This window comes from Zeugodacus cucurbitae, chromosome 2 (genome assembly GCF_028554725.1).
Source record: "Zeugodacus cucurbitae isolate PBARC_wt_2022May chromosome 2, idZeuCucr1.2, whole genome shotgun sequence".
NCBI classification, from domain to species: domain Eukaryota; kingdom Metazoa; phylum Arthropoda; class Insecta; order Diptera; family Tephritidae; genus Zeugodacus; species Zeugodacus cucurbitae.
The window spans coordinates 2973376-2992920 of record NC_071667.1 but is presented as its reverse complement, the minus strand read 5'-3'; the positions used below and the strand labels follow the sequence as shown (position 1 = coordinate 2992920).

Genomic DNA, 19545 nt, shown 5'->3' with positions numbered 1-19545 from the left:
CCCTGCGAACTGTTGAGCCAGCATAGGCGTTTAGTAATAGGCGCGACGTGGATTGTTCTGTGAAAAGTTTTAAATAAGAGAAAATTAAATTAATAATTCAATAAATGTTATATGAAAATATAATAATACCAGTGGGTTGGGTCGAAAACGATAAGCTAACATCATGCGTTTACGGTAGGCATCATACTCATTGTCGCACTCCTCAGGCGTAGCGGCGCTGGCCACACCCAGACCCTGGTTACCGTCCCTTTGCGGTGCTCTATACAGTTAAGTATAATTTTTATTACAACTTAATTTACTTATTCTTTCACCATGTAGCTCGTTTAATACTCACTTATTAACTGGATCTACTATGCCCCCGCCATCTGTGCCCAGACCTTGTCCCTCTTTCCAGCCTAATTTTTGTAGCATTTGAAAGCCAATATTGTCCTCTTTCAATTTGTACTCCTTGTAATCACTCAAATCGGGTTGACGATTACTCTTCTTCGCTTCATATTGTTCCATGAACTTCTTCAGCTCCTCGGGTGGCAAAAAGTCACCAATGTGATGTTTACCTTCACTTTGTTTCGTTAATGCTGTTGCCCATAGCTTGGTGGCCTCCATCTCAGCGCAACGTAGTTTATGCTCCCAAGTGCCACCATCGACATCTTCATCCGAATCGTATTCATATTTGAATTTGCCGCTGCGTGCGAGTCTATCGATCTCCTGACGCTTACGCATCATGTCCTGATACAACAAATTCACTTTGTAGTGCTCTTCGCACTTCTTCCAGTCCTCCTCGCTCAGGTTAGTAGAACCGTAATTAAGGCGCGCATATTGCAACAATGCTGGATCACTGCGTGTTATGGCGGTTAGCATCGGTTTATTTTGATTGGCGAACGAAGTGGGAGCATCTAAATAAAAAATAAATATTAAGAGAATATACAAGATATTATCCATTTGACTTTACTCACTTGACAATGCATCTGATTGGGCACCGGCGCTGGTAGACGCCTGCACTTTCTCGCCCCAACGACTTTTACGCTGCTTCTTGCGCTCCAAGCGTCGTTGCTCCTCCAACTCAGCTTCGGCCTCTCGTTCTTGACGCTCTTCTTCGCTCAACTCATTGCGGCACTCAATGCGACGCTTTATGTTATCACGATTACGATCTAACATACCGCGCATGTATTCGTCATCGGAATCCACATCACCGCTAATAGCCGACTCAGGGTCATATTTATCAGTTGCATCCTGTTGGATCTCATCTTGTGGCGATGGTTGTTCGCGCTGTTGTTGCTGTTGTCTTTGCTTCTGATGGTAACGGTATAGCGCTTCCTGTTGGTGCTCCTGTACTCCTCCACTTTCGCTAGAATCCTCATCCGTTTCCACTGTATTTTGACTTTCGGAGCGTGGCAGCGATTGCTTCTGCCTTTGCTGGTGCGGTGGCGATTCTGTTTGCTGTTGAGTCTGCCGTTGAATCTGTTGATCGTGTTGAATGCGGCGACGATGTCCATTCAATCGTTGCCGGTAATTGTGATATTGCTCGCAACTTTTTTCAAACAGAAACCTAAATTGAAATTCGAATAAAATCGATAATAAAAACAAACATAAATTGAAAAGGAAAAAAAATCAGCTTTTATATATTAACGGTAACGCTGACGGTAACGCTGCCGGTAGCATTTGTCGATTTATTCTGCGACCATTGTTGAGATGCCTTTTTAACAATTTTACTCGCATTTTCTTTTTATCTTTTAGACAATTCGACATATTCGAAAACGTTGGGACTCAACTCCCATTCAAAGAAAGTCCTGAGGTCAACACCAACGGATTGCTGACTCGGGCTGGAATCTGCTCATTAGTTGCTGTTGTTTTATGGCTCCAAAATAGGCAGAATATGTGGTAAATTCGTTCGACTTTTCAAATCTGATCATATCAACAAACCATGTATTTCATTTTAGGCTGCTTGCTTTCAACTATTATACTTTTATAAACTAAACTAAATAAATGGGTTCTAAACTAACCACTTCGAGCTTTTAACTAGTAAATCAAATACACATATATATGTACATGATATATTTTTTGCACATGTATGTATGTATGCATTACTGTTCTGATACAAGCAACGGGAAACTAGTGATTAGAATTCGAAAACTCAGAAAACAATATTTCTATTTAAAGAACTATATTTTACACTATTTTATATATTCAAGTAATTTGTAGATTATCACAATCAGTTGTGAGGACAACATGTACATAAAAGTATTTCAAAATTGAGGAACAGACGAACAGGCACACAGTAATCGTTCAATATACATATTTGAAAATTGCTTAAAATAGTTGTAAAAAAACTGCTATTACATAGAAAACTTAAAATATTACACTTGAGTCCTAAAACCTGAACATCACACAAGTCAAGTATTTTATGTTAAACACCCACAAAATTTGCAATTACTGCTTAAATTATGGCAATTCAACAAGTTTAACGTACGATTGCTTACTAAAGCTATCTGCAGGAGTTGCAAAGTATGCAAAGCTGAAGCCGTAAACTTTTTTGGCATTGGCCTCGCGCATTTCCGAATCATTTAAGTACTATTAGTACGTTTTCCGTATGTGTATGACATTTTGTACCGCAAGCAGAAGAGAAAAAAATACATAGTATGCATATGGAAAACAACAAAATTTACCACAATGCCGGATGTAGTTCGTTTTTATGCGAACGTATTTCATCTTCATAACCATCCCCATTTTCGCCAACCAACTCGATTAAGTGTTCAACAGTTGTTGGTAACTGTATGCGCGAGCAACTGTGGTCATTGTTGTCTGAAAAAACTACATAAAATCCTTTAAAATCAAGCCTAGCGTAGCAAGCACCAAAAAATTTATGTATGTATGTTTGTATTAAAGACTACAATTAAAAAAAATGAATATTGTGCCGCAATTTATCAGCGGTTAAATATAGTTCTGAAGTAGCCTTCATGGAAGTGACGTCTTAATAGCAATGCCAATTATGACAGTTTTTAACACATATTCGAATGTGTCGAATGCTTTTAAGCGCTTTCGGATAAGAGTGATATCCATACATAAACAAATTGGCGTTTTTCCCCAACTTTACTTAAGAATTTCGTATTACACACCTGCTTTATGAGTGGGACTGCCGTGATCGTCGACTTGTTGCTGCTGGGGTGGTGGAGGTGGTGGCGGCGTTTGCTGCTGGTGATTGGAAGGAAATTGTTGTGCATGTTGTAATAATGGCGACATTTGATTTTGCAATTGTTGCAACTGTGGCGGCAATTGCGGTGGTGGTGGAGGTGGTTTGGTGTGTTCACTTAATGGTTTTTGCATTTGCTGCAGTTGTTGATGTGGTTGTAATTGTACCATTTGATTGTTTTGTTGCTGTGTTTGTTGTGCTTGCAATACCTGATGATGTCGTTGCTGTATACCATGTGGCATTTGAATTGCCTCCACGTTCATTTGGGGATTGGGTATAGCATTCAAATCAAACTCCTTTGGTGGCGGTATGGTATTCAGTTGCATAGGCTCCGGCGCCGGTATCATATAGAGCGGGCCCAAGGCTAAAGTCATGGGTAACTGTGGCGGAGGAGGAGGTGGCGGAGCGGTAGCAAAAAATGCCGCCGGAATAGGATGTGGTGGTGGTACAGGCGGTGGTTGTGGTGGATGATTAAATAGAAATTGTGGTTGTGCGGATGGTGGAGGATGTAATAGACTTGTTTGCGGTGATTGTTGCTGCATTGACGGCTGCGGCTGATGTTGTAGCGTTGGAAGTGCCTGCAGCTGACTTTGTGGCGATGGTTGTAATGAACGCATAAGCTGTTGAGGTGGTGGTGGTACAGAATGTTGATGGTGCATTGTTGGCTGAGCCATCGTCGACACAATTGAGTGTTGCAGAGATTGCTGAATACTTGATTGTGAAATCCCTTGCTGCTGTGATGTTACCATAGATGTTTGCCCAATCGGGTGCTGACCATGCGCTAGTTGCATGGACGAGTCAATTGGCCTGTTCGATTCGACCACAACGGGTTCGGTGGACTGAGGAGCAGACAGTTGGTCGGATATTGTAACTTCAACGTTTGATTCTGGTCTATAAATAAAGAAATATATGCAAATATGTGGAACTATAATTATGTAAGTTCATTTCATGTACTCACGCTAGTATAACCTGTGTTTGCTTTGGTTCATGCTTTTCTAAAATTTTTTTAAAGTTTTCCAAAAACGACCCGTCATTACAAAAAGAATTAACCACTTTTGGTGGCGGTTGTTCAGTAACTGGAAGCTGCGGTTGTAGACGTTTTAATCCAATTGATATTTTGCCAGTTTTTCCTGTGAAGCTATTTAACGTTTTTGAACTAGTTGATTCAGGTAATTCCTCTTTTTTACTTTTTACCAACGAATCGCTTAAAAAGTATATGTATTAAAATATTTTACTTTTTTGGTAGTTTGTAATGCAAACCTCTTATCAATGGTGGATGACTTTTCCTTAGAAGCTAATTCAGCTGTATTTGGCGTTGAAAGGTCAGTGTCATCTTGCAAAGCGTCTGCACTCGTCTCATTTATTTCGTCTGTAGTTTCAGCCCCATTAACGTCAGACTTCATTTTTGCAGCTAAACTCTGTGCTGCTGCCACGGCTTTGGCCAGTTGAGCTGTTCTTTGTTTCTCCAAAATCTCCTGGCGCTTCTTTGCTATTATCTCCTCCTGCTTTGTCATCTGAGCAAAGCGATCGATACGTGCATTGTTACGTTGCGCCATATTTGTCACTTCTATTTTCTCGGCCTTACTATTAAAATAACCTATGTATGTGTATCTATCGTCCTTCCTCAGACTTGCACGCGAAAACTTTTCAAATGTAGAAGACTTTTATACACATTTGATCTATCTACATATATTTATGGGAAAATCCTATTATTTATATGCAGATATTCGGGTATGTATAATCAACTTATCTAATGCAATTGCAATCTCATATAAAACTATTATAACAAAATTACCCTTTCCAGAATAATTTTATTAGTACATCTATTTAATATTTGAAAGCAACTGGTATTACATCAGGATGTCCTTACAATAAAACTCTCAAATGTGGACACATACAATGCACTTTTTCTTCACAGAGTTAAAAATTAATTTGAGAAATATGGAAAACCAAATACAAATGACATTTTAAGTATTTGACAGAAACAATGTTGTAACCTTTATATATTTATTTTCAAAGGGCAAATAATTTCCCATTGTTAACCCTATCAAAGAACGTATAATAATAAGAAGGAGCAAATGTTAACTCGCAGCTTTTTGTGTGCTAAAATATAAGGGAACATCGAAAACTCGCCACTTCGAAAGAAAAATAATACACCACAGAATGAGCGAACTGAGATCAATTAGACACAAAGGGGAAATGGGTGTTCTCACGTCAATTCTCCATATGCTTGCTTATTAAGATTTACATTTGCAATTTATTTTATATTTTAAGTTATTTTATAGAAATATTTAAATTATTATAATTAACCTAGTCGAACCTAGGGAATTTGATGGACATGCAAAGTAGCAAAATACGTGCGTGTGGATGTATGAATGATAGTTCACTGAATAGATTGTGCGAGAATTCGCCGATTGATGGTAGGCAATTCTGATAGTCATGTTTTATTATATTTATACATATATTATTCATAATATATTTATTTAATTTAATTTTCTATATATTTTATATTATTTTTAGTTTTTTAAGTTACTTTTTATTCATATCTAATTGAAAATTCTGTCTTATTCTTTAATTATTTAAATAAACTATATAATAATCTACAATATCATTATTGTCTCGTGCAATCATTGATTTGCCGTCGGCAAATTTCATAACAATGTGTATGTTCAAATATTTTTACTACGCGTGCAGAAATATACATACATATGTATGTATATGTACATATGTACGCACTTATAAATGTGAACAAACAAATCTACATTATTATACGTTCTTTGCTAAAACTTACCGCCAAATATACACAGTTAATACCCAATGACTAGCATGTTGAATTCATATCTTCACGACTGAAGATTATTTAAGAATTATTTTTATGTCGAAATTAAGGCACTGATATATTTGAATTGTATTAATGATCTTTATTTTTAACACTTTATTTGTATTTAGGCGATACAGAGTAGCAAGCTTATGTAAGTATTATTTTCCTATTAATTATATATATTTTAATATTTTAAACATTTATGAGCCTATTATTACAATTAATATAAATTTGAAAGCCTAATAAATTTAGAAATAAGAGCAAGGAGCAAAAAGTGTCTATGTTAGAATCCCTTGATTAATACAAATACTTTTTACTAACACAATGTAAAAAATATTGTAGTTTAAGTGAAACATATTAATAAAAATAAATAAAAAACAAATCTATTTTATGATGTGATAGATATATACCAGTAATTCACTTTCATGTAAAACCTCACACATAGATTAAGTAAATTTGTAGCAATATTCCAAAATTTGTAGCGATATTTCCACAAAACGTATATGTATTTTCATCAAAGAAATTTCCACATTTAACATTCATTATAACCAAATCTAATCAAAGTATATACTATTGTATATTTTATAATCAAATTTAATCATATACTATTGTTTATTTTATCAGCACTAAATAGATTTTATATTATTTTAAAAGCTTTAATTATATTCCTTTTATATTTTAAATTACATATATAATTTTCAATGTCATGGCAAACTTTTTAACATTTATTAAGTAAACTTTATATTCGAATAATATAATCAACGCTTTCATTTCATATGAAATAGATTTCAAATGCACTATCAATACAAATAATTCAATGGGTCATTATATATGGACTTAAAATATGCTTAACATTTTTTGTTTTCCTTTTAATTATATTTAGGTACTATTAGTCCCTGCAGCATGTCAAAACTATTTCCATCCGGTTGAACTGTTTCAATTTTACCATCCACTGTTCTAACTCTTAGATAGCCAATCTCGTCAATACCAATGACAATCGCCTCTTGTTGGCTTCCAAACGTATCGCAAATAATTACCTTTTGTAAACTATAAAAATGAGACATGGTACATAACAAAAGAAATGTGTAATTTTATATAAAAATATTTATCTTACTCATGCAGCCAATGCTCGTAATAGAGTTCATAAAAATTATCAAAATCACCCGATTTCACTTTCTCTAGGATCCGTTCAATTTCATTAAATGTTAACGCAATAAATTCCTCATATTTTAGTATTGGTATATTCGTACGATTTATCATATTATATTCTGAAATCATGGAGTTAATGCAAGTTGTAGGTTTTTCATTATCTAAATTGATTCCGCATCCAATATTTGCGATGACTTTCGATCCAATCATTGTTGTTTTCACAATAAGTCCACCAATCTTTTGTACACCATTTGCATAAATATCATTGGGCCACTTTAAACGTATGTCAAGATCCTTAAAAAAAAATATTTGATTTTAAAATATATTTGATATTTATCATGGCAAATATTGACACATATATCACATTAATTTGATAATAACCCATAAATGAGTTATATGGCAACTCATATATTATTTTCTGTTATTGCTGATGTTCGTGAAATCGCTGTTTTAGTTACTCGCTGGTTTGGTTGTCTCTAAAATACTACAAAATTTTCAGCACGAGTTTTTACTAAAAAATTACGTTTATTTTTCTCTTAAAAAAGAAGCTTAAAACAAAAGTGCTTTAAGAGAAGAAGTAAGTGAATTTTGATTGGTGTGCATTCTAAAAATTAATATTATATTTAAACTAGACTAATATATAATAAATTTATGTCTTAAACATAGTCTCTGAAGTCGCAATAAATTATTCTCCATTTGAAAAATAATAAAAAATATGTATTGGTCCCATAATAAGGTTCCGAGAATTGATGTTGAAATATTTTTGCATATACAGGTGTAACGCAATTGTTTGCTAATTTGCATTTCGCATTTCTAATCCTTTGTTCTACACTTGTGAACTTCAATTACATATAAATGAAAAATCGATTATGTTGGGTTGTACTTTTTTTGGTGGGCCTTTTGCGTTACCAACTAAGGATACGATAGACAAGTAGTTAATACGGACGGAGGCAGTAACGAGCAAAATGCGGTAAAAAGCCGACTACGACCGAGACCAAAGCAGCAAAAAAGATAATTGTTAGCATTATGATGCAGTGTGAATAATGAATTTTGAGAGTTAGCAATGTATAAACATACTTATGCATATGTGTAAGTAGGTATAAAAATACAGTTTCTCAAAAATATGCGAATGTTGTATTGGTAAATACTCTTAACACTTTTAATTTATGTCAGTATGTATATATTTTATTTTTAGTGCAGTAACTGGATAGTACCACTCCACCCTTCCATCGTCACCATCTATAACCACCAAAAATGACTGCGGCATCTTCAGAAGCAGCTTCGTTACCGGTAAACGATCTCGATGTCATACAAGATATGATAGACATTTCGGCCGACCGTTTGGAGGGTTTGCGTACACAATGTGCCACAAGCGCTACACTAACACAGCAAGAGATCCGTAGCCTTGAGTCGAAACTAGTTCGAATGTTTTCAAAATTATTGTTAACCAAATCACGTTTAAATGAGAGGATACCAGCAAGCGGATTGCCTCATACTACCAGCACGGAGCTAAAAAAATGGTTACGGGTTGTGGGCATAAGTCAAGAGTCATCAAATATTTGCCTAACCCGCCTGTCTACATTAGAGCAACTACTCGAACAGAGTGATGATGAAATTAAACATTTGTTAAGCAATAATCCTAGTTATCGAAAAGATGAAGATATAAGACGACTAACAACAGCTATGCAGAATCTGCGTAAATGCAAAGAAAGCCTAAGCATGCTTGAAAATGAGGGGATTATGGGAGGCAATAATGTTTCAATTGAAAAGAAAGAACATTTAACTGAACAATTGTTTTGGGATTCGTGGGATCGTCATCATAATCATCATCACCATCATCGTAGCAGTATGGGAAATATAGGAATACCAGCTTCTCCGCGCACACATCGAATACTAACGAAACAAGGAAAATCACACAATCACCAATCGGCGGGAAATAGTAGTCGACACTCGCCTTCCCATGATCACAGTTGCAAATCAACATCAACAGCAGCAATGAACAATACCACCGATGATTTGTCTAGCATACAAGGTTCTACACTAACACTGACACTAACGCCATCCCCGCCAAATTCTCCATTCACACCCACAAGTTTAATCAGTAATTTCAGTACGATTTGTAGTACAGGAAGCAGTGTAAATGGCACACCACAAAGAAGCAAACCGGCTGGTACACCACCGCCGATGAAAAAACATCAGACATTATTAACCAATATGCAACAACATACACCTACTCATATTTCCGGTATCCCTACTAATAACCCGGACGGAACGATGTTACCTTTAGCCAAATCTAAATCAAATGGATCTCAATTTCGCGACACGCCGTTATCAAGTACTGGATCTCCACAATCACAATCATTAGCGTCATCAGTAATTGGCGCAACAATAGCAAATAACAAGTCAGCATTATCACGTTCGCGTCTGAACACCGACCCTAGCCCCGATAGTTTTTCGTCTGCTAGCTCGGATGTTTTCGTAGAAAACAATAATAATCCAAACAATCTTCAAGTACCAAGATCTCCGGGCACATTACCATTAGGCATGGGGCACACGATATCACATCGTTTTGCCAAGGTTTTCCAGGTGATGTCAACATGTGACCTTTGTCAAAAACAAATGTTCTTCGGTCTCAAGTGCAGAGAATGCAAGTATCGCTGTCATAAGGACTGTGAACAAAATGTACCACCATCTTGTGGCTTACCCTCCGAATTTGTTGATGAATTTAAGAAAACGATTAATGATCATGGTGGATTTGCTTCCTTGCAACACAACCAGTCCACAGCCAATACATCACCAATCACAAGGCGAAAACGTGATAGCAGTTCACCTGGCTCCAGTTGTAATAGCTCGAGTCCGTCTAGCCCCGCATTATTTAATCCAAAATCTGTAACAACTCATGCCGGAGCTGTTTTCATTCCGAGCGGTGGTAATATGATGAGTTCTTCCGGAGGTGGCAGCTCAAGTACGAGCTCCAACATGCTATCCACACCTTCATCATTCCACAAGCACGCAAGTCTTTTCAATTTTCCAGATGTAACGATAACATCTAATTGTAATCAAGCGGCTGGTGGTACTACACAAACCCTTTATTCCTCGCAAAGTGGAACGGATTCGACGAGTGGTGAATTCAATTGTTTACAGCAGACGGATTTTCAGGATGGCAACAATTCACTCACATCTTCAATCAACAAATCGAGTCACGGCAGTGACAGTTTATCAAACAGCACTGTGGTTACATGCGCGGTATCCCATTATAGCTCTACTAATGTTTCGACCGTAATTGCTTCAACAAACAGTAACGTGCATTCTATCAGCTCAAGTATAGTCAGTGGAACAGGTTCGTTTTACCCGCGTAAACTCAGCTCAGCCGGTGTGGATAAGCGCGATCCATTTTCTGAACTTGCCGATACACATAAATCGAATGATAGTGATAAAACCGTCTCATTGTCGGGAAGTACTTCAGCCAGTACCGACTCCGACCGTACACCAATCAGACTGGATTCTACAGAAGATGGTGACTCGCTAAATTGGCCACGTCAAAATTCATTGTCTCTCAAAGAATGGGATATACCCTACGACGATTTACATTTGCTAGAATCAATCGGTAAGGGACGTTTTGGTACAGTACATAGAGCATTATGGCATGGTGATGTGGCGGTTAAATTACTCAAAGAAGACTACCTCGACGATGAGCACATGTTAGAGGCATTTAAACTGGAAGTGGCAAACTTTAAGAAGACTCGTCATGAAAATTTAGTGCTATTTATGGGTGCATGCATGAATCCACCCCACCTAGCCATTGTTACGTCTTTGTGTAAAGGCAATACCCTTTACACATACATTCACGCACGTCGCGATAAATTCACTATCAACCGTACTACGCTAGTGGCACAACAAATCTCACAAGGTATGGGCTATCTTCACGCCCGAGGTATTTATCACAAGGATTTACGCACAAAGAATATCTTTTTGGAGAACGGTAAAGTGATTATCACCGATTTTGGTCTATTCAGCTCCACAAAGTTACTATACTGCGAATTAGGTTTGGGAGTGCCCAATGGATGGCTGTGCTACTTGGCACCAGAACTGATGCGAGCACTAATGCCAGTTAAGCCGACCGAAGAGATTTTACCCTTCTCAAAGGCATCGGATGTATACTCATTCGGCACGGTGTGGTACGAGCTTTTATGTGGAGAATTTCCGTTCAAGTCACAGCCACCGGAATCAATAATTTGGCAGGTGGGCCGCGGTATGAAGCAAACATTAGCCAACTTGCAGACTTCGCGTGATGTCAAAGACATACTTATGCTCTGCTGGTCATTTCAAGCAGACGACAGACCAGATTTTGCAAAGTTGCTCTCCCTTCTGGAGCGATTGCCGAAGAAACGATTGGCACGCAGCCCCTCACACCCCGTGCAATTGTCACGTTCGGCAGAGTCAGTATTTTAATCAAATCGCAATTAGTACAAAATTTGCGATATATTGTGTACCTCATCAAAGGAAGCGCCACCCAAAGGAACTGAGCCCATGCATGCATGCATACATATATGTATCGCTTTATAATTTATATATGAACTAAGTATGACATTATGAAAAGTGGCACAAATAACACATTATTATAAACTAGATTTAAGTACTAAAAGCGAACACACATTACGTAAAATGTATATGTATGTGTATGTATGTAAATTTACCCCGGAGTAGGGTAAATCAAATCTGCTATTGTCAAGTACAATTTTCGAAGAAATATTATTAAATGATAATCACTGTAAATACATAATTGTTATGACAAAAAATACAGGAAACATTTAATAATCGTAACATGAAGTGTTTAAATTAAAGTATACAAAATAAATTACCTTTATTTCATTCCTCTTATGTACTGAGTACAAATAAATGTAGCTATTCATTTAATTCTTAAGAGCCTTCTCTATGATTATGTAATATGTGAGTATATGTATGATGTCATGGCGGCAATTGTCAGATATTGTTTCAAAACTATGCATTTGTAAATATTTAATATTTTGATAATTATCAAGGCTAATGCAGACTTTATAGATAACAAAAAGACAGTAATGAAATTGAATGAGATTAGCAAGCATGAACATGAAATGCATATGTACATATAAGCAAGTCATACATGTATCAAAATTTAACGTATTTATTAACTAAAACAAAAAATCATTAATTGTACATCTGTGTATATGCGAGTAAGAAAAAAAAACGTAAGGAATATTGGCTTTAAGTAACAAAGAGAATTATATAAAGAAATTTGCTAAAAACCGATTGTTATCCGATACGAGAATCCACACTATTTTATAATGTGATGAAGATGCGAAAAGTTTAAATAAATGAAATGAAATGATTTAAACACTGTTGTTTTACTAGAGTAGACATACACACATATATAGATAGGAAATGAGGCTTGATCTTGAAATGATAGTAATCGCTCTGAAATACGAACTAGAAACATTTGGGTCGCTTTATATTATTGGTCGCCTATTGCCAAAGGCAACGTCTCAAGCCAAGTGGCTGTATTCTCACTCTGTGATAATCAAGAACTCCTCTTTGTACACATTTAGGGGCATTTCAATAATCTAAATCTTTGTGGCATTTTATACAAAGATAAGAAAATTAAAGTGAATTACAATATATGTAACATGGGGACCACCAAATTGAAACTACTATTTCATAAAACATTTTATATTAACTATCTTTTAGATCTCAATTGAATTTATAGTTTAACTTCCTTTGAACTCGGATTTGGTTTGTAGAAAACAATATCAAATAGTTCGAGTAAGTTAGTTTCAAATATTTAAAGATTTTATAATTTACTCGTTGATATTATATAGCTTATAAAAGAGATGTAAGTATAATATTGGTATAATGAAGTAAAATAAAGTGCATGCTTACCTTATAAGTGGGATTTCCTTTTAATGTATTTACCAAAGCCAAGCCGATAATATGTTGCAACAATGGTAGACGTCTACCCAAGGATGAGTCCAGTGACAAATGTAATTGCAACGAAAACATGGCACAACCGAGCGGACTAAGCCACTGCAAAGAGAAACAAAAAGTAATTGAAATATCAGTCACGGGTGAGTCTAAAGAAAAATCAACTTAGTGAATACTGAGCTCTCCTCACCTGATTGTTGCTACGACCGACACCTTCTGTTTGTTGACGTACTAAAACCACAATGCCATCCGTAAGTTCCAGTTCACTTATCACATTCATGCTGGTACTTATAATGGGCGCATATATGACTAGACGTCCAATATAATTTGTTTTTAAATTCTATGTCAAGAAAATCATTTTTAAGTGATATAATGGTAATAAAATTATATTTTTCTTATTTTGCATTACATCAAAATATTCCACAGTTGAAAAATCCTCCGGACAGGAATGTATAAGTATTGGTAGAACATTTGTATTAGCACCTTGGGGCTTATCACCCTTATCACAAAACTGCATGGTCAGTTTGGAAGTGGTTATAATGTTACTCTTAGCTCCAGATTTCTTAACTTTCTCCAATAATTCAAATTTGGACTGTAAATATTTTTTTTTTATATTTATATGTGGATTGTTGGTTGAAATATATATAGTGCAAATAACCCAAAACATTTATTATTTAATTGTAACATGGATTTATCGAGTCTCGCATCTTTTACATCAACGATGTAAAAAGTAACTTGTAATTGAATAACTCGATATGCTCACCTCGTGTCTTCCAAGAAAATATGCTTCCTGATATGTACATTTGGATGCATTACGCGGATTGGATTGCTGAACGCTTACATTCAAATGTTTGCTCAGTAAGTCAGATAAAATTTCCAATCGAATTTGTTCATTCTGCTTTAAAATCTTATACTTGAACTCATCCATTTCGAATTGCGAAGGATTTGTTTCCAAATGTACCTTGTAAATTTACAAATATCACATTAGAATATTGCCAACATATTACAAAGTAATTACTTAAATTAAATTTGTATGTGAAAATTCACTGATCTTATATAAGATCATATATATGTATATATCATGATATTATATCAGATCAATTTTGAAAAAAAAAAAATGTTCCTGCAGGATTTAACTAAAATCCACACCAAGACTTTATCATCCTAATTTAATAAATGTTATGTAGGGCTTAATAAATCTTTGTCACGATTACACGATTATTATTATTAATGAATTAATTCAAATTAATAATTCCGTTACATATGTATCTTGTAATTGCTACCATTGTTTCCATTTTTTTTTTTGTTAAATCTGATCTCGTCATTTAATAATTACATATAAAGTGCTCATGGTATAGAATTATATTTTTTAGACTATCTTGAAAATTCAAATAAGGTCAACAATTATTCAACGATTCTAGTTATTAGTCGCAATGCACTCGGAAAGATCCGGATTTATACAATATCAAAATGTACTCAAAATTGTAATGAAGATTTAATGAAAATTGAAATTGTATCTTTAAAATTTGATATTCCTTACTAATTAGCGACGGATTACCTGCGAGAAAACTGCACATCCTCCGCTTTTCACGCTGTTCGCCAATAACAAACTAGGAGTATTCCATGTTTCCTCAGTGCCAAGCACTTTCACATCAAGATTGTGCACTTTACCATGAAGATCCTGAATTTCGACAGACCTTGGACACACTAGAGCTCTAAGGGCGGATTTTTTGTTTTGTTTTTGGACCACATAAATGTATGTATGTATGTACGAAGTAATTGTCACAACACATACAGATACAGGAACGAGCAAAAGGTGTAATGAAAGCAAACATAAACAGACACACAAGGAAATGTGGAGAAAATTTGAACAAAAACCGTGTACCAAAAGGACAAATCAAACCAGAAATTGGAATAACGGAAAGATATTTTATAATTTTCAATTTTTACAAATATATATTATACATTATATAATATATAAATTTTCAAAGTAGACAACGAGATATAGTACATCAATTTAATTGAATGTATAACGGCAAGACAAAAAAATATAACATATACGCAGACAGAATAATGTTTTTTAAAAAAATAATGCACAAAAAATTGAGAAAAAGAATTGAGTAAAAAATACACATAAATTAGTTAAATTTAAAAGAAAAGAAAATTAAATAGGATGTAACGAGATTTTCAATAACCAGAAATGGTTAAAACAAAAAATGCATTTTTAATATTTAAAATTGTAATCTATTATTTTATGTAAAACTTCTATATTCTTGTAGCTATGTACAAGATGTGCTAAAAAATAACGGAATTTAAAATTTCGCTGGTTTGGGAAGTCCAATTGTCAAATTGTTTATCTATTATGTCGATACATAATTCGCCTGAAGTACGATAGCATTTCAGCTGGTTTCATTGCATGGCGTTTTTATGAGTTTGGCGAATTACGTTTGCTAAAAGCTCATACTGCGTTGTTTGTACGTGAATTCTTGGCCAAAGACAATACCATAACGATAGCACAACCTCGATATTCGCCAAACAAGAATCCGTGTAACATTTTCCTAATTCCAAAAATAAAGAGAACTTTAAGGGGACGTCGTTTTACAAGCATACGACAAATCGCTGAAAGATCCAAAAGTTATCCCAAAAATCGAATTTGAGAAGGGTTTCCACGATTGGAAGAGGTGTTGGATAAGCGCATAATACCGAATGGGGACTATTTTAAAAGCGACAACATTAATGTAGACGAATGAATAATTTTTTTTTCAAAACCAATTTACCGTTATTTTTTGCACACACCTCATATGAGTTATATCGAGAAACATTCTTACATCCATAAACATCTATACACATAAAAAAACCTAAAATATTAATTGGCATAACATGGACAATTAAAAGAAGTATTTTTTAATATACACATATTTAACTTCGAAAGAATATGAAATAATTGTTGGTACCAATGAATATAAAAACACAACGTTTAGCAAGTACGATCAATAGTAAGCGAAAAGCTAATCGAGTGGAAAGCATAATAATTTTAAATTTATTGTAGATGTTTATCGCACCAAAAAAAGATGTTAGTATACCTATTAAGTACGGAAATTATATAGATATGGTCAAGAGTTACACCGAATGTACTTTTTTAAGGTGCAATTATAGACACTAAGTAGTAGCAATTTTCTAAACAAACAGAAACAAAGAGTGAAAAAATATTCGAAAACATCTGATGGAAAACTTCTTACATTCTCCTTACTCACAAATTATGCACTATATAATTAAAATTAATTGTTTTCAAAGTATTTATGTACTTATAGTACTTTATATGCGTGTATATGGATATGTGTTTTTCTAGATGTTTTAAAGACTTACGGTTTTCTCCCACTTGATTGTGTAGCATCATCGCTATCCGTAGAGAAGTTTTTTTTTACAGGGGAAGGTTGATAACAAAATATGTGATGCATCATTTTTATCTTTTGCCACTTATCATACGAGAACTGCACCAGCTCATTTTCACGCACCTATATACAAAAATAATATCTGAATAAATTTGCCCAATAATTCATATATATATACATAGAATAAAAACTATTCGCCACTGTTAATAAAAACAACAAAGCAAACTTATTTGTAATCACCTCAGCTGTCCGATAGTTGGGTAGCACAAAATTCAGAATATCCGAACATAGCGAGAATACCTTCCCACCGCACAAGAAATAATCAACTAGTATTTCCCCAATATTTTTAGCTACGTTACCACAAACTACTAAAAGACCAGTGTTTTCTATCCAGTATTTTTGTGTTAACTGTTGAGGAGTCAATTCGTAAATTGTATACCTTAAAAGTAAATCAAATCAACATTTGTAATAGAAATTATTTTTCTAAACAAGTAAGTTATTTACCTATCCCGATCTAAAATCTCTTTAAGCGTAGACATTGCTCCCTCACGTGAACTGGCGCTTTCGGAATAAACAAATACATTTGTTGGTTTACTAGGGCGAGAATTAACGGCCCGCTTTATCCGCTCCTGACTTGATAATGCTTCAGAACTTGTTGATGCGTGTTCGAAAGTAGATGTGTCGCTCTCCCTATTTTTTGAGTTTTGTAGATGACTAGTTTCGAACGGTATCAACTTTTGCTTTTCTAATGATGTTGATAAAGTTCCTGAGGCTATCTTGCCAAGATCAATTGAAGATTGATTGACACTGTTGGAAGGCATTTTCGCGCGTGTTGTGGTTGTCGTTATGATGGCTGCAGCCGCAGAAATGGTAATAGGTGGATCAGACTTTTCTGTTACTTGTGCTGCTACTGAAGCATCAGGAACCTAAATGATTGTTTCCAAATTTTAATTTCAATATATATGTAATTAAAATAAGTTTCCACTGACCTTTGTAGTTTTGAAGCGGTTCTCGATTCCGCCGCCACTAGAATTGGTGTTAGGGACAACCGGCTTTCTGATTTCGGTGGGTTTAGCCCTGATTTTGGATAAAGAGGAAGAACGTTTATCAGCTATTTCGGTTTCTTTACGTACTTTTGTCACAGCCGGCGATTTGCTAGGAGTGACATTTAAAGGTGTTTTAGAACCCGTCGATGATTTGGAAGATTTTTCGGCATTAGAAGTGGTGACAACTGCTTCAGACTCTTGCGAGCTGCTTGACTTAAAGTTCGCCTGTTGTTCGTAAGGTATAAGATCTGGTTTTACTACAGCATCACCCGTAGTTTTACCCTCTGCCCGACTTTTTTTACTCTCAAACTCAGTGGCTTGATGTGCTAATACGCTCAATGAACGTAAATGCTCCAAATGGCGCTGCCAATCCTCAAGACTTAAATCAAGCTCGCTATGGCGTACGGGCTTGCGCAAATGGCTGGCCAACAAGTTCATAGGCTGTGGTTTACCCTCGTATTTAATAGCTGACATTGTATTAAAAATAATTCCTTAATTACATATATTAATTTATCTTGAACAATTGTATATAAAAAAATAAAATGACTATTCAAAATACAAGTAATAATAAATAAATTTCATCAAATCAACCAGTTAACCATTAAAAAATTAAAATAACTAATTAATGATTAGTACTAGCTTACACTCAATCCTTAGTAATTGTAGTTGATCGTTAAGGAAGAAATTATTTTGTAAATATGTGGACAACAACAATTTGGTGAAATGTTCTACATCAGTCTCAATGAGCACAGCAAGATGTGAGTCGACCTTCCATGCTATTAGCTTACCAAAATTTTCTATCTGAAAATTAAAAAACAAAAGACGGTTAAAACATGTAAATTTTGTACGAATGATTGTAGACTTTTGTTTTCAAATAGTAAATTATTTACATAATCAATTATATTTTATAATTCAATAATCCGACAATTGAAATATGTAAATGCTATCTTAATCAATATTATCTCATACCCGCACACTATTTTCAATATTCTCCGTTTCATAACAAGGTTGTATATCGATTTCCAATAGGAGATGCAAAATATTATCTTTACTTATAACAGCAAAATGATCCAATAAAGCTTTAGGATTTGATGAATGAGCAAATGGAAGTAGCTTATTCTCCATGGGCGCAGCATTCTCCTCAAACGATATCCATGGCTTTAGCTGCACCACCTGCACCGGATATAAACAGCAGCCACGGTGTAAACCACTTAGCCAAAGTATTTCGGAAACCCGCGCAGCACTTCGGTTGTGACAGAAATCTGATGCTGCTAATGAAGGATCTATTGGGAAGGAACAGATTTAATAAATATTGAAAAAAGATTTAAAAATATATATATTTTTATCTCACCAAAACCATCGTCATTTCCTGTAGGCAACGTGTAGAATGAAATACTCGTATTTAGAGCTAATTGGTGTCCAATTTTTGAACAAACGTTCTTTATACGCCAAGACTGCAGGAATGTAGCAGTGGCATAATATAATGTTAACATACTTAACCGATTTTTATAGGTTTACACGAGCAGATTATAAATTTCACTTAAAGTAATTAATGTAGTTATTAACGTAGTTTTACGTTAAACAAAAGCTTTTAGGATTAACCAAAATTTACTGCATAATGAAGATTATGGAGAATATTTGGTTTCGTAATTGACTTTATTTCCGTTTCCACTGCAGTATTGATCTTGGACGTATTATTATCTTCACAATTGCCTTTTTTTCTTTATCAATAGTGATTAGCTTATGAATAAGCCCTGCTCACAATTTTCGCTATTCAGTTCTTAGTTGTCAACTATTTCACCTTTTCTTGTATTTTCTGTTCTATTTGTGCTATTTCCACTTTTCGCATTTTTCCTCACACATATATTTTACCCATTATCCAGCATTGACAGCTGTTATCCGTTTTGTTATCATTATCAAAATTGTTTAACACGCCGGTCTTTTCTAATATTTTGTTTCTTATAACTCTTTTATACCAATAAAGTGGTAGAT

General features: G+C 34.8%; 3 protein-coding genes across 12 annotated transcripts; 1 reads left to right on the top strand and 2 right to left on the bottom strand.

Annotated features, from left to right (window-relative positions):
• Nucleotides 1–26: 26 nt before the first annotated feature.
• Nucleotides 27–5131, bottom strand: Sugp1_1 (SURP and G-patch domain-containing protein 1). Of its 4 annotated transcripts, none has more exons than XM_054228364.1 (9): nucleotides 5058–5131; nucleotides 4448–4870; nucleotides 4146–4391; nucleotides 3114–4078; nucleotides 2664–2808; nucleotides 954–1546; nucleotides 335–893; nucleotides 130–259; nucleotides 27–57 (listed from the first exon to the last, which is right to left on the bottom strand). In XM_054228364.1, exons 2-9 carry the CDS (start codon nucleotides 4741–4743, stop codon nucleotides 31–33), a joined length of 2961 nt encoding a protein of 986 aa, XP_054084339.1. In that variant the 5' UTR covers nucleotides 4744–4870; nucleotides 5058–5131; the 3' UTR covers nucleotides 27–30. The 4 variants fall into 4 exon arrangements, with proteins under 4 accessions (XP_054084339.1, XP_054084338.1, XP_054084340.1 ...); XM_054228363.1 differs by having other exon boundaries at nucleotides 4983–5130; XM_054228365.1 differs by having other exon boundaries at nucleotides 4448–4830; nucleotides 5058–5076.
• A 1282-nt stretch (nucleotides 5132–6413) lies between these two features.
• LOC105221608 (biotin--protein ligase) lies at nucleotides 6414–19411 on the bottom strand. Of its 2 annotated transcripts, none has more exons than XM_011198710.3 (14): nucleotides 18905–19411; nucleotides 18523–18836; nucleotides 18198–18354; nucleotides 17497–18020; nucleotides 17012–17433; nucleotides 16748–16946; nucleotides 16482–16630; nucleotides 14674–14830; nucleotides 13879–14076; nucleotides 13525–13707; nucleotides 13306–13455; nucleotides 13074–13217; nucleotides 7123–7451; nucleotides 6414–7055 (listed from the first exon to the last, which is right to left on the bottom strand). In XM_011198710.3, the coding sequence occupies exons 1-14, from the start codon at nucleotides 19044–19046 to the stop codon at nucleotides 6878–6880; spliced, it is 3246 nt and encodes a 1081-aa protein (XP_011197012.2). In that variant the 5' UTR covers nucleotides 19047–19411; the 3' UTR covers nucleotides 6414–6877. The 2 variants fall into 2 exon arrangements, with proteins under 2 accessions (XP_011197012.2, XP_011197013.2); XM_011198711.3 differs by having other exon boundaries at nucleotides 14674–14812.
• LOC105221607 (kinase suppressor of Ras 2) lies at nucleotides 7574–12259 on the top strand. 6 transcript variants are annotated; one of them, XM_054226566.1, is made up of 3 exons: nucleotides 7577–7734; nucleotides 7933–8246; nucleotides 8358–12259. In XM_054226566.1, the coding sequence occupies exon 3, from the start codon at nucleotides 8412–8414 to the stop codon at nucleotides 11607–11609; it is 3198 nt and encodes a 1065-aa protein (XP_054082541.1). In that variant the 5' UTR covers nucleotides 7577–7734; nucleotides 7933–8246; nucleotides 8358–8411; the 3' UTR covers nucleotides 11610–12259. The 6 variants fall into 6 exon arrangements, with proteins under 6 accessions (XP_011197010.1, XP_054082541.1, XP_011197011.1 ...); XM_011198709.3 differs by having other exon boundaries at nucleotides 8353–12259; XM_054226536.1 differs by having other exon boundaries at nucleotides 8331–12259.
• Nucleotides 19412–19545: the final 134 nt, after the last annotated feature.

What these genes read in the sequence shown, in the direction of transcription:
- Sugp1_1 (XM_054228364.1), bottom strand. Translation starts at nt 4,743, where the DNA reads ATGGCGCAACGTAACAATGCACGTATCGATCGCTTTGCTCAGATGACA. An exon ending in CCAATCAGATGCATTGTCAA is followed by an intron (nt 894 to 953) that starts GTGAGTAAAGTC and finishes TTTTTTATTTAG; the next exon opens with ATGCTCCCACTTCGTTCGCC. An exon ending in ATAGTAGATCCAGTTAATAA is followed by an intron (nt 260 to 334) that starts GTGAGTATTAAA and finishes TTAACTGTATAG; the next exon opens with AGCACCGCAAAGGGACGGTA.
- LOC105221607 (XM_011198708.3), top strand. Translation starts at nt 8,412, where the DNA reads ATGACTGCGGCATCTTCAGAAGCAGCTTCGTTACCGGTAAACGATCTC.
- LOC105221608 (XM_011198710.3), bottom strand. Translation starts at nt 19,046, where the DNA reads ATGTTAACATTATATTATGCCACTGCTACATTCCTGCAGTCTTGGCGT. An exon ending in GATGTGCAGTTTTCTCGCAG is followed by an intron (nt 14,077 to 14,673) that starts GTAATCCGTCGC and finishes TAAATTTACAAG; the next exon opens with GTACATTTGGAAACAAATCC. An exon ending in ATTTTCTTGGAAGACACGAG is followed by an intron (nt 13,708 to 13,878) that starts GTGAGCATATCG and finishes AAATATTTACAG; the next exon opens with TCCAAATTTGAATTATTGGA.